The 12,412-nt window shown below is 52.9% G+C and overlaps 1 protein-coding gene across 4 annotated transcripts in view; it reads left to right on the top strand.

The window, feature by feature from the left end:
- The window catches only part of SLCO2B1 (solute carrier organic anion transporter family member 2B1), a 28,292-nt gene extending 17,576 nt beyond the window's left edge, over positions 1 to 10,716 (top strand). For 3 of the 4 annotated variants that reach the window (XM_085077566.1, XM_085077581.1, XM_085077591.1), the window contains 9 exons: positions 239 to 358; positions 737 to 845; positions 4,981 to 5,145; positions 6,318 to 6,510; positions 6,980 to 7,136; positions 8,501 to 8,670; positions 9,728 to 9,792; positions 9,969 to 10,089; positions 10,186 to 10,716. In XM_085077566.1, coding sequence (XP_084933692.1) covers positions 239 to 358; positions 737 to 845; positions 4,981 to 5,145; positions 6,318 to 6,510; positions 6,980 to 7,136; positions 8,501 to 8,670; positions 9,728 to 9,792; positions 9,969 to 10,089; positions 10,186 to 10,360 — 1,275 coding nt within the window. In that variant the 3' untranslated portion in view covers positions 10,361 to 10,716. The remainder of the gene's footprint in view (positions 1 to 238; positions 359 to 736; positions 846 to 4,980; positions 5,146 to 6,317; positions 6,511 to 6,979; positions 7,137 to 8,500; positions 8,671 to 9,727; positions 9,793 to 9,968; positions 10,090 to 10,185) is intronic. The other variant, XM_085077575.1, reaches the window with a different exon arrangement.
- Positions 10,717 to 12,412: the final 1,696 nt, after the last annotated feature.

Raw genomic sequence — 12,412 nt, 5'->3', positions numbered from 1 at the left:
CCTCTAATGAATGCCCTCTGCTCCTGTGCTGCCCCTAAATGCCTGCAGAGCAGGGGATCCAAAGCACATCCAGGAGATGCTCTGCTCCTTTGGCTGCCCCGGCTGATGGGAGTGATGGGATGTTGGACACTTGGCCCAATGGGAATGCAGTGCACCTTCCATGCTCCAAGCCCTCCAGGGATGGGACTCACCACTGGATACATTTTCCTCAAATTGCTGCCTCTTTCCTGACCAACAGTTTTTAGGGAACACAGGGAGCTGCTCATCCTCCATCCCAACCAGTGCCCAAAGCTGTGCAGGGTGGGGATCCAGGTGTATCCCTCCTTGGATTCCTGTGCCTGTCCCCACATGCACAGAGGTAAAAGAGGCTCTGGGGCAGAAAATCATCCCCCTGAGGGTATCCAGCTTTCCCTGCAAAAGTCTGCACCTCCCGAGTCTGTGTGAGCTGAGCACACGCTGTGCTGTGCCTGGGGATTGGCACAGCTTGCTCTTGATGAAGTGTGATGCATTACTGTCAGGAAAGGTGGGAAAACTCCCCTGCAGCACAGACGGATGGCTGGATGCTCTCAGCCCCACTGGAAACCCAATAGTGTGGGCAGGGAGCAGCAGCTGGGCACGGACAGGGATGGCCTGAAACACCATGGGCAGCTGTGTGCCATGGTTTGGGGGAGAAACAGCGAGTGCAGGTGAAGCTCTGGTGTGATGTGCACAGTGACAGCCTCTGGTGTGTCCCCAGGTGGTGAGTGGGAAGCACAGTGACAGCAAGAAGAAGGAGGACATGCTGAGCCAGCTCAGGCCGAGATCCGAGCACATGGAAAGCCTCTCCCTGATGGAGTTCATCAGACGTAAGTGTGTGAATGCCCTGATCCCACCTGGACAGTGATTCCCTGCTGGCACAAACTCCCAGGGAGCTGGGGGCGATGCCAGGGCTGCAGTGCTGCCAAGGAAAAGGGATGTTCCTCTCTGTGCTCAGCCCAGCTCCTGGAGAAGCCCTGGAGATGCTCCTTAGGCTCAGGGTTGGGTTTGACCCCTCTGCCCACAGCTGATGGGTTTCATCATGCCCAGACTGTCCTGCTCCACCTCATGCCAACCAAAGCACCTGGGCCTGGTCACTCTGAGTGTCACGTGCCTTCCCTGGAAGTGTCCAAGGCCAGGCTGGATGGGGCATGGGGCATCCTGGGATAGTGGGAGGTGTCTCTGCCCCAAGCAGGGGCTGGGACTGGAGGGGCTTTAAGGTTCATTCCAGCTCAGTTCCTTCTGTGACTCTGATTTATGGCTCAGGTGGGCAGTAGGAAACAGAGCCGAAAATCTCACCAGAGCCCAGCTGCAGGCAGGAAAGAGGGGTGAAGCTGTGAGCCTGGAGCAGAGCCATGGCAAGGGAAGGAACTCCTTCAGTCAGAGGGGTTTGGGTGCATCCAGCTGCTCTTGTTCGGTCCTCAGACCATGGCAGGAACCAGACCCACAGCAGCACTGGCAACTTTTCATCCCCAAAAACCCTCTTCAGACCCATTCCTTCAGGGCTGGAGACAATATCCAAGCCAGGCTGGCCTCCTGTCCCACTGAGGCCAGGTTTTGAACAGCTAAAATCCAGAGGGGGATTTGAATCCAGTGCAATTAAATTGTTTGGAAATAAGTGGACTCTTTGTGCTGAAGGGAATCAGCTGGACTTCAGTCTGTGGAGGCATCTGCTAATGGTTGGGATGTTTGGGTTTTTAAACACTCTGCACTTTAGCAACTACTTGACAAAAGTGGCCTTCTGAAGTCACTCGGTGTCAGCTTCCTCCGAATATTTCCCGAATATTATCCCTTTAATTTATTGGAAATTCTCTGCATGCTGAAGGTCAGCGCAGGGCAGGCACAGCCCGGCAGGCGTGGGCAGGTTTTCTTCCCACTGGTGGCAGCGTTTGCTCATCAGCCTAATGCTCAATTAGAGGAGGCAGTCGGGGGTTTATTCCCCCCTGACCTCGGTGCACTGTCGTTTAGAAACCTGTGGGATGGAAGCGATTGCGTGGGAGCAGATTGATGGTGCTCAGATGGGATTTTCACACAAACACTCTGCTATGTGCCTCTGGAACACGAATAAAAATGAGCTCCCTGCTCCCGGGTAGAGAGAGGAGGAAATATCTTATCCTGCTCCAGCTGCAGCTCTGGTTCGGGGCTTGCATCAGTGTTGCTGTGTCAGGGCTGTGCTAACAAATTCATTATTTCTGAGAATTTATCCCCCTAAGCCCAGTTCTGAAATAAATGAACCATCTGGTTTTTGTCAGGAGAGCAATCTCACTGAAATCACCAGGATCTCTAACACAAAACTCTTCCTAGAGCCAGAAACTGGATAGGTGGTTAGATGGGGACAGTTTAGGTGAAGCCTAAAGACTTCAGGGCTGGCTCATCTGCAGGTCACTGGAAAGAGAATTTTCCTTCCCATTTCACCACTCTCCTGCTTATTTTGTCTCCTCTCTGAGTTTCTATTTTTACTAATATTTGCTACACGATAATTTATGATAGCAGCATTTGGAGATTCTCCAGCCTGAGTCACCTTGGAAGTGTCCAAGGCCAGGTGGGACACTGGGGCTTGGAGCAACCTGGGATAGTGGAAGGTGTCTTTGCCCATGGCATGACCTTTAAGGCCCCTTCCAGCCCAAACCATTCCATGGTTATGGAGAAGGAAACACATTTTGCTGAGTGTTGTGTTGCTTTGGGGATAACCAAGGAGCAAAACCAGGCTTGTGGGAATTTTTGCCTTGCACTGCAAACAGAACAAGGCTGGGTTGGAGCCAATGCCGTGAGGTGCTTCTGGGAGTCACCAGGCTTGGAACCCCTCAAGGTGTGAGGGGCAGCTTGCAGAGCCGTGGGACTCTGCCTCAAGGATGGGAAGAGCTTTTCCAGCCCCAATCAGCAGTACCAGGATGGAGCAGTGGCCAGGAGAAGTGATCAGGCTGAGCACTGGGGACATTTCCAAGCGCTGAGGTCGGTCAGCCCAGGAGGACTCATTCCAAGCTGGGGGAGTCAGGGCCACATGCTCTGTTTGACACTGTCTTTGCCTTTCGTGATTGTGGTGGTTCCAAGGTGGTGAACGAACCTCATGTGGAGCATTTGCTCTCGTTCTTGCTCGTGTGTTGGAATTCAGCAGAGTCTGTTACACCTTGCACAGGCAGGAATGCAAGTGCAGCTGAATTTCCATTCTTATGAGCTGGGCTGGGTGCAGCTGGGCTCAGTAGAACTTGGGTGCATTCGGCTCAACTCCCTCAGCTCGGTTTGAGTTGGTTTGGTTCCTCAGAACTTGATTGAACTTGGCTCAGTTTGCCTGAAATTCACTGCATTCGGCTGATCATTGCCTGTGACCCTGGGTTGCTCCCAGCTCCTCCTTCTGCAGGCACTAGATCTTCCGGCAGTGATGAAAAAAGTAGAATTTAGCTTGCCTGAAGTAATTTCCATTGCTAATTTCCAGGCTTCTGTTGAAAACACCTGGGAGGCTGTGCAGAGTCTGCTGTGCATACTGGAATTAGCCCATTAAAGGTGATCTTTAAAGCAGTTGGAATGCTGCACTCGTGACTGGTTTGTTTCTCTTATGGTCCCTAAAGGCAGTTTCAAGGATATTTTTTGTTTATTATTTTAAAGTTTCCTCTAGCTTTTTGTGTCTGCACAGCTTCCTCTCCGGAGCTGCGAGGAAGATCCAATGAGTGCTGAGATGGGGATTGCAGAGGAGGGAAATCTTGCTGCTCCCACCATGAAGTGGGGACCTGATCAGCTTTTTACCTCTGATCTGGGGTGGCAGAGGGGGCACAGTTGGACTGGAAAGACCAAAGGCCTCCAGCGAAAATAACTTTTTGGGGAAAGATTCCCACCAACTTCCACAAAAGGCTGGATTGGCTCTCAGGAGATTTTTCAGCAAACAAGTTGAGGTTTTCTATCTGCAACATGGCTGAGAAATTCCAGGAATACGCCTCAAAAATCAGGACCTTTAGTGATACTAAAGAGCAAAACCACCTCCCCTCTTGGGTTCAGAGTGGTTAACGCAGTTCCTTCCCTCCCCACTGACTGCCAGCCTCCAGAGGGTCAGTATTCCAGGCTTCTTGACCATGCCTTGATTGCCTGGATCTGCTTTTGCAGCTCCCTAAAATTTGTGGCTGCCTGCCTGAGCTGAGGGCAGAGTGCTGAGCTGGGGAGGCAATGCTGCCACGAAGGGGAGTTTCGCCTCTGGACTCAGAGGATCACCCACTGCACCCACAGAGGGTCCTTTTGCTCTTCACAGAACATTGAGGACAGCTCAAATCCATGCCCAGCTCAGGACAGCTCCCAGCCAAGCCCCAGGGAACTCTCCCCAGTGCTGCTGTGCTGCAGCAGATAGAAAGATTGTCCCAGTTGTTTGTCAGCTGCTCAGAATTAACACCATTAATTTATGGCTGTCCTTTGCATTAATCCTCCCCATTAATTCCTTATCTCTGCTCCAGCACATTGGCTTTGCCAGCCCTCATCTGGGGAACTCATCAGCAGCTTGTTTGGAAGTTGGCATTGGAGTGCTGGGCAGAGCAGGGGGAAGGCAGTGGGTGTGGGATGTGCAGGAGGGAAGGGGAAATCACTCCACGAGGATGGATAACTGCAGCTCCCAGCTGGCAACGTGGGCACCCCGATTCCCTGGCTGCAGGGGCTGCCTTTGCTGAGCAGGCTGCAGATCATTCCTTCCCAAGGGTTCAGCCCCAGGGCAATTCGCTGGAGTTTCTTGCCTCTAATCAAAAAATGCATTTTTCATGATTGGAAAACAAGGACAATGAAATTGCAACTGCAGCGAGCAAATAAATTAACTTTTAATGACTTCCCATCTACTTCTGTATATGTTTTAGCAGAAGCCTTGCCAGAGAGCTTCAAGGAATGGGGTGGAATGAGATGATCTTTCCAGTCCCTTCCAACCCAAACCCTGCTGTGATGCTGTGATCAATATTTTGGAGAGCCCTGCTCTCCATGCAGCCCTTGTCCTTTCAGGTTTTCCCGTGGTGCTGCTGAGGAACCTGCGGCACCCTGTGTACCTGCTGGTGGTGCTGGCTCAGGTCAACATCTCTGCCATGGTCGCTGGGCTGGCAACGTTCATGGGCAAGTTCCTGGAGAGACAGTTCTCCCTCACAGCCTCCTTGGCCAACATGATCATTGGTAAGTGTTGCTGAGCTTTTCACTGCTCGAAAAATCAGCTAGAAATGAGGAAGAGTTCCCCTGGAATGAAGCCCCTCTCTCAGAAGCAGTGGGAGCAGTCAGAGATGTGCCACCAGAAGTGTTTCAAACACATTTTAGAACAAACAGCAGCTCAGGGAAAGAGCCTCTTAGGTCTGCAGCAGATTAGTAAGAAAAAAGTGAGCAGAGCAGCCTGGCAAAGCCCAGGGCTGAGTGCAGGAAGGAAGGTTAAGTGCTGAAGCAGAGCTGTCCTGCCCTGCTGTGCCCAGCTGAGCTGTTCCCAGCCTTGATTTCCCCTCTGCATTCGAGTCAGCCCCGTGTTCCGTGGATGAATTTATCCAGCCTTTGTTCCCACTACTGAGCCTTGCTTTGCTTTTTTCTCTTACATCAAAAAGCTTTCTGTGGCTGGAAATTCCTTCCCTGCGTGGGTATTTATGGGCTGCAAGCAACCTCCCTGATGATTGTTTGCTGACTTAAACAGTTTGCTCATCTGTAGCTGAACTTTGGTCTCCCCCAAAAAAGGGGATTTTATATAAATGGGGTTTTACAAGGGTGACCACAGAAATGGGCACGATCCTGCGCTGCACAGAAATTAAACATCCTCTCCAGGTTTACCTAGTGCTTCCTCCTGAAAAATCACATTTCACTGGGTGAAGCACAGCTTTCCACTGCTCCTGCCATCTGCCATCCACGGATACATAAGGCAGCCAGTTTGCTGTGGGATCCTGCTGGTATTGAAAAGCAGCTTTGTCACAGCAGCAGCTTTTTTACCAGTCCCTGCAAAAACCTTGGTCCCTTCTGAATCCCCTGTGCTGAAAAATAGGAACCCAACAGCAAATCCTCTGGGCCTTTGCTGTGTGAAGGGACTGGTACAGATCAGAGGATGAAAATCAAGCTACAGTGACAGCACAGAGGGGAATGGCTTTAGATTGGATATTTGGAGGGAATTGTTCCCTGTGAGGGTGCTGAGGCCCTGGCACAGGGTGCCCAGAGAAGCTGTGGCTGCCCCTGGATCCCTGGAAGTGTCCAAGGCTGGCTGGATGGGGCTTGGAGCAATCCGGGATGGAGGAAGGGGCGGAACTGGGCGATCTTTTAGCTCCCTCCCAGCCCAAGGCACCCTGTGATTCCCTGAGCCCAAACCTGCCTCTCCCCAGGTGCTGTGAACATCCCCGGGGCCATGGTGGGCATCGTGGTGGGTGGTGCCATCCTGAAGCGCTTCCAGATGTCCCTGCGGCAGTGCAGTGCCATGTGTGTCCTGGGAATGCTGCTCTGCCTTCTCCTGGCCTTTGCCCCGCTCCTCCTGGGCTGCCCCACGCAGAAGGGGGCAGGTGTGACCCACCGGGACAGGTAAGGACAGCTCTGCCGGGCTGGGCACGGCATGGGGGAAATTCCCGGGGTGGGCACACCCCAACCACGGGCACATTCCTCGGGGTGGGAGCAGCAGCTGAGCAGAACCCCCAGGAATGCGTTTATTCCCTCAGGAGAAGCCACTAAGGGAGATGGAGTAAGACTGGGAATTCTTGTGGATAAACACTGAGTCTGCTGCGTCCTCAGGTTTAGGGCAGAAAATGAAACATACAGGGACCCTTTCTGATTTATCCCACACGTGGTGGGGTCATTCCAGCTTTGCCCAGGCAGAGCAGAGGCTCAGGAGTGCTGCTGGAATTCCCATGGGAATCACTGGCACACGGGGAAGGGTTTGTTGTGTAGTCAAGGGGGTTTTTACTGATCTCAGCACACATGCAGTTGATTTTCTGTATGAGATGCACATCGATGGTGCTCCACACCCTGCATTAATACTTTCCTCATGCCGCAGCTCTGGATTTGCACACCACGACCTGGAGTGTAACCAGCAGTGTCACTGCCCTGAGAAGGCCTTTAACCCCATCTGCGGCTCCGACGGTGTGGAATACACCTCCCCCTGTGCTGCTGGCTGCAGCAACGTGAATGTTGATGCCAACAACTCAGTCCTGGTGAGGCAGCCCCGGGGGATGGCCGGGGAGGGATGGCCAGTGCCCTGCTCCAGACTGGCGATTCCATTTTCTGATGTTGATAAGTTCTGCATGAGTTGTGGGGGGATGAGCAGGAGAAGGTTGGGAAGCTCCCTTGGCTGAGACAACGAGCAGAAGCCTCTCAGGATCAAGTGTTTCAGGATGCACAGGTGTCCTTCCCTGTTCCCTTTGCATCCTAAGGAAATCTCTGCCATTCCAATGCCTATCTGAAAATCCTTAGCAATCCATGTAGTGACAAGCAGCTTTCTGCTGTGCTCTTGGCACAGGATGGAATGGCAGCGTGGGACTGCCTGGGCAGTTTGCAGCGGCATTTTGTTAATTAACAGCACTTCATTTTAATAACAATTATGCTTTCTGCCAGAGCTTAGTCCCAAATGTGCTTCCCTGCAGCCCCATGCCTGCCTTTTGCACAGCAGATCCTTTCCCACTGCTTTTTTCCTCCTCGAAGATGCCTCCCCCTTCCAGCCCTCACTTTCTCGGAAATTTTACACTTCTGTCACCATTTTCAGCATCTCTGGCAGTACAGAGACCTGTGGCACTCCTTGCCCACTGCCTTCCCTGTCCCAGGGTTTCCAGGAGCCCTCCCAGCCTGCCAAAAACCCTACAATTGTGTGCCCAGCTGTGCTGCAGCCCTTCCAGAGGGTAGCATGCAAGCTTGGATGTAGGACGGAGGTTTTGGGAGACCCTGAGCTGCTCCTGCATCTGGAATCGCCCTTCTGCAAACTGCCACCCCCTCTGGCAACCAAAAGATCATGCTCATTTTATTTAAAGGTCTCTTCAAAAAAACCCCAAAGGTTTCTTGTTTAATGAAGACAAAAAGAGAGAGAATTGTGACTGGAAAACAGAGGAAAGGAAAAATCCCTCATCCATCACCCCAGGGCATCTTTTCTTTGCTAGAATGCTCTGCCAGTTATTTATGTGTCTCCCTCAAAGGTGAGGTTTTCCATTTTTGGTTTAACACTGCTCTGAGCCTGGGCTCTGCCTTTGGGCTGTGGCTGCAGCCCTGGATGAAGGTGCAAACAGCACCTGGGCACAGGGGGCACCTCAGCACCCTCCCGGCCAGCAATTCCTTCCTAGTCTCCCAGCTATCCCTGCCCTCTGGCCGTGGGAAGCCATTCCCTGTGTCCTGTCCCTCCATCCCTTGTCCCAAGTCCCTCTCCAGCTCTCCCGGAGCACTGGACAGGTCTCCCCAAAGCACCGAGTGCTAATTATCACTCATTATTTCCAGACAAATCCAACCCCCCTCCCTCACTCCAGCAGCTGGCAGCATTCCCTTCCGTCTGCACATCCCTGAGCAGCCCGTGGGTTTTCTCTCCTCTTTGCAGAACTACACCAGCTGCAGCTGCATCCCATCCCGGGATCTGCCGGGCTTCGCCACGCCAGGCACCTGCAGCAGCGGCTGCTCCCGGCTCTTCCTGCCCTTCGTGGTGCTGTCCTGCCTGGCAGGGATCCTCGCCAGCACGTCCCACACGCCCTCCTTCATGCTCATCCTCAGGTCAGGCAGCCACAGAGGGCTTCCAGAGGGTCCCTGCGATGGAGGAGGAAGGATTTCTCCAGCTGAGGGGTGGGAGGGTTGAGTCAGCCCCGTGCTGCACCTCCTGCCCTGTTCCTGCCTGGTTTTTCCCTCAGCACACGATGCACCATTAACTCAGCAGTCACTCAGGGCTCTTGTCAAGGCAGCTCTGTGTGAAGTGAAGGAGTTTAATTCCCTTCCTGTGCTTGGGTGCAGCCTCCCCTCCCAGTGCAGACAGGCAATTAGGGCCACAGCTTCCCACAGCCTTGGGAAGGTGCCTGTGGGGTGACAGCAGGATGAAGCCAGCCCAGATGTGGGCCCAGGCCGGGCACTGGACCCCAGGATGGTTAAAGCTGAGGGAGAGGGGAAAACCATGGGGGAATCTCTGTCTTAGTCTATAAATGATACTTCCAAGCACATTTCCGTGGCCAAAGCACTGTGAAGGACTGCTTTTTAGGGAAAAGCTGTGGATAAAAATCCGTTTTTACCTTGACTCCCAGAGCTGTGTGCACTCCAGGCAGTCAGACAGAGAAGCTGAGTCCCCCGAGGGTGCTGGCCTGGGGATCCTCTGCCACCAGGTTCTGTTCCATGTGTGACCCTAGCAGGAACCACAGCCAGAAATAGCCATACCAGAAACCTGGGGTGCCACCAGAGTGGCCACTGGGGCTTCTCACCTCAGAAAAGTCACTTCCTCAATGTGTAAATCACTTGACCAGTTACAAAAAGCCTCCCTTTCACTGCCTCTGTTTCATTCTTTGAATGAAAAGCAAAATCACTCCTTAGCTGAGCCCTCCCCATCTCTTATTCTGGCAGGATTTTGGCCAAGATTCTGGCAGGATTTTCAGGCCAAGAGAAGGCAGTGGTCAGTGTTTAGCCCTAATGAATGAACCCTCACCAGCTTTGCTGATGGGAATGGAACTCCCCAGGGATCCTTGGTGGTTGGTCAAAGAGAAATGAGTGGGTGAGGTGCCGTGCCAGGGAGGGAAATGCCCATCTTTGTGGGATTGCCAGACGACACATTTTCCATTTTGTGTTCCAGGAGCATCCAGCCTGAAGACAAGTCATTTGCTGTTGGGATACAGTTCATGCTGCTGAGAGTTTTAGGTAAATTGAAATGTGCTAAAACCCCATCCTGGAAAACAATGGCAGCTCCTGGAGAGGGCTTTCCCAAACCAGGGACAGATGCTGCCTGGCACCTGGATGTGTCACTTGGGGTCGTTTTTGGGGTGCTGGTGGTGTTGAGGGGCGGTGGCTGGGCTCGACTGACATTGTGCTTGCAGCATGGATGCCAGGGCCAGTGCTCTACGGCAGTGCCATCGACACCACCTGCATCCTGTGGGAGAGGAGGTGCGACAGGAGGGCAGCCTGCAGGTACTACGACAACACCCTCTTCAGGCACAGGTAGGGATGAGCATCGGGATCAGGGATTCCCGGGGGTGATCGGGATAAATGGTTGTGCAAAGCTCACACCCCGTTTGGTTCCCTCCCACCCCGCAGGTATCTGGGTCTGCAGTTCTTCTTCGAGGTGGGAGCCTTCCTGTGCTTCGTGGCTGTGCACCTGATCCTCAGGAGGCAGGAGAGGGAGGCCAGCAGAGCAGCAGAGACAAAGGCAGAGCCAGAGAAGGAGAAACTGGCAGGAAACTCCACAAAGACCCCAGAATCCAAAGTGTGATGCTGAAAGGATGAACTGTGATCCGCTCTGGGGAGGTGAAGCCATGTGGGTCACCCCACACCTGAGCCAGGAGCCATGGACCATGGGCTGCTCCCTGACCTCCCAGGTGGGATGAACTCTTCCTGCAGTGCTGTGGGATCCATCCACAGGCTGTTCTCCACCCCAGTGGTGCAGCTTGTTCCACACACCTGAACCTTGGACTCTGCAGCCTCCCGGCTTGGTGTCCTTCAAAACATTTTCTCCTGCTGACCACCTCAGTGATGCCAGCACTGAGCACGAACCATAAACCTGAAGGGTTTTGTGTGGGTTGGTTTTTTTTAAAATAAATCATTTGTAAGAAAGGGATTTGTACAGAATCCATAGATCTCCATGACTGATGGTCTGTCCTTGCCCTCAGAATATCAGCTGTGCTGGTTCCCTTTCTTCTCCTGGTGTTAGATGCTCTCTCCTCCTGGAAGACTTCATGCAGCTCCAGCTGACACTGCTGGGATCTTTGTCACTGCTTTTGCTGCAAGGACCAAACTGCACCTCTGCAGGGATCAGGGTCCTGGGGAGGGGAGGACATCAAAAGCACCTGGAGGTTCAGCCCAGGGAGAAACTCCCATACCTGCTTTGCCAGCAGGGCAACATTTTGCAATAGTGTTAATAATTCTTATTTTTTGTGCTATCATGATGATCAGTGCTTATCACAGCAGCTCACTGAAGAGTGTGGGTGTTCAGGTGCATTCCTGGTTTGCAGTTTGAGAAAGGCAGAACCTTTTCCCAGGGATGCAGGATCAGAGGGAGAGGGGAGCCCTCTGCAGACTGGGTAGAGCTTGTGGCTAAGCCATGTGAGCCCACAGCCAGCCACCCCTGGACTCCCTGAAGGGGGTTCTGTCTGTAATTATGGGCTGGAGGTCCAGCCTGCAGTTATTTTGGTTCTATTTCCTGCATTCTTCCCTCCCAGGCACAATTTGTATTGCTCCTACCACCAGCAAGCAGCCACAGCCACTGGGTAGCTCTGGCATTTTGGGCTCCAGGATGGAATTTAGTGGAGAAAACAAAACTTGTAAGTTCAACCCAAGTATGCAGAAAAGAAACACACAGGGGAAGATTGATTCCCTCCTCCCAGCCTGGCAGATATCCTCAGCAAAGGGCTGGGTGTGCAGAGAAGAGGAGGGGGGAAATGACTGGTTTAGATATTTGCCCAAAGTATTTGCTGAGCCATTCTGAGAGACCCAATTATCTCAGTGCAGACTGAGAGGTCGAATTGAATTTTTTGGGTTGGGTTTTTTTCCTATTTTTGTGTTGTGCCTTGTGTTCACTGAGAGGGCTGAGAGCCTGCAGTCCTGTTCAGGGTACCAACACAGAAATCTGGCTCCAGAGAAGGTTCTAGAAGGCAGAGATGTGAGTGGGTGATGAAGGGATGCAGGAGGACTCATCCAAGGAAGGATGAGCAGCATTTGCTGACTGTGAGCTTTGTAAAGCCAAAGCTGGGAGGCTTTTGCACTATTGTCATTTTTCAAGCTGTGGCCAGGCAGCAAAAGCAGCAGGAGAGGGATGGGAATGGGGTTTTTGGGCAGGAGCAGGGAAGAGACAACCCACGACACTCACGGTGGTTGTTCCAGCTCCTGGCAGCCCAGGAATTTGTGACATCCGGAGAGGAGAAGGTTCTTTCCTGGCTGAGCAGAGCCTTGGCTCCCAGGCGCTTTCCTGCCTGCTCAGCTGCATCCCAAGGCGCTCCAAGGGACTTTCCACAGCACAACAAACAAACAACAGCATGACTTGCTCCGCGTGGTGTGAAAAGGCAGAAACGCAATGTGCTTTGCCGGGAATCTGCCACGGGTCTGGTTCTTTGTCCAGGGAATGTCCAAGGCCACGTTGGACATGGCTTGGAGCACCCTGGTGTGGTGGAGCAGGACAGCCAGGTGTCCGTGTCCATGGCAGGGGTGGGACTGGATGATATTTAAGGCCTTTCCAACCAAAACCATGATTCCATGGTTCTCTCCCTCATCCCACTGGAGCCCCTCAGGGCTGTGCAGCCTTTCTGAAAGCCCCTCGAGCCCCTGAAAG

Source organism: Lichenostomus cassidix, chromosome 1 (genome assembly GCF_008360975.1).
Source record: "Lichenostomus cassidix isolate B80296 chromosome 1, HeHo_3.0, whole genome shotgun sequence".
NCBI classification, from domain to species: domain Eukaryota; kingdom Metazoa; phylum Chordata; class Aves; order Passeriformes; family Meliphagidae; genus Lichenostomus; species Lichenostomus cassidix.
The sequence above is the reverse complement of the archived record's forward strand: the minus strand, read 5'-3'. Positions and strand labels throughout refer to the sequence as shown.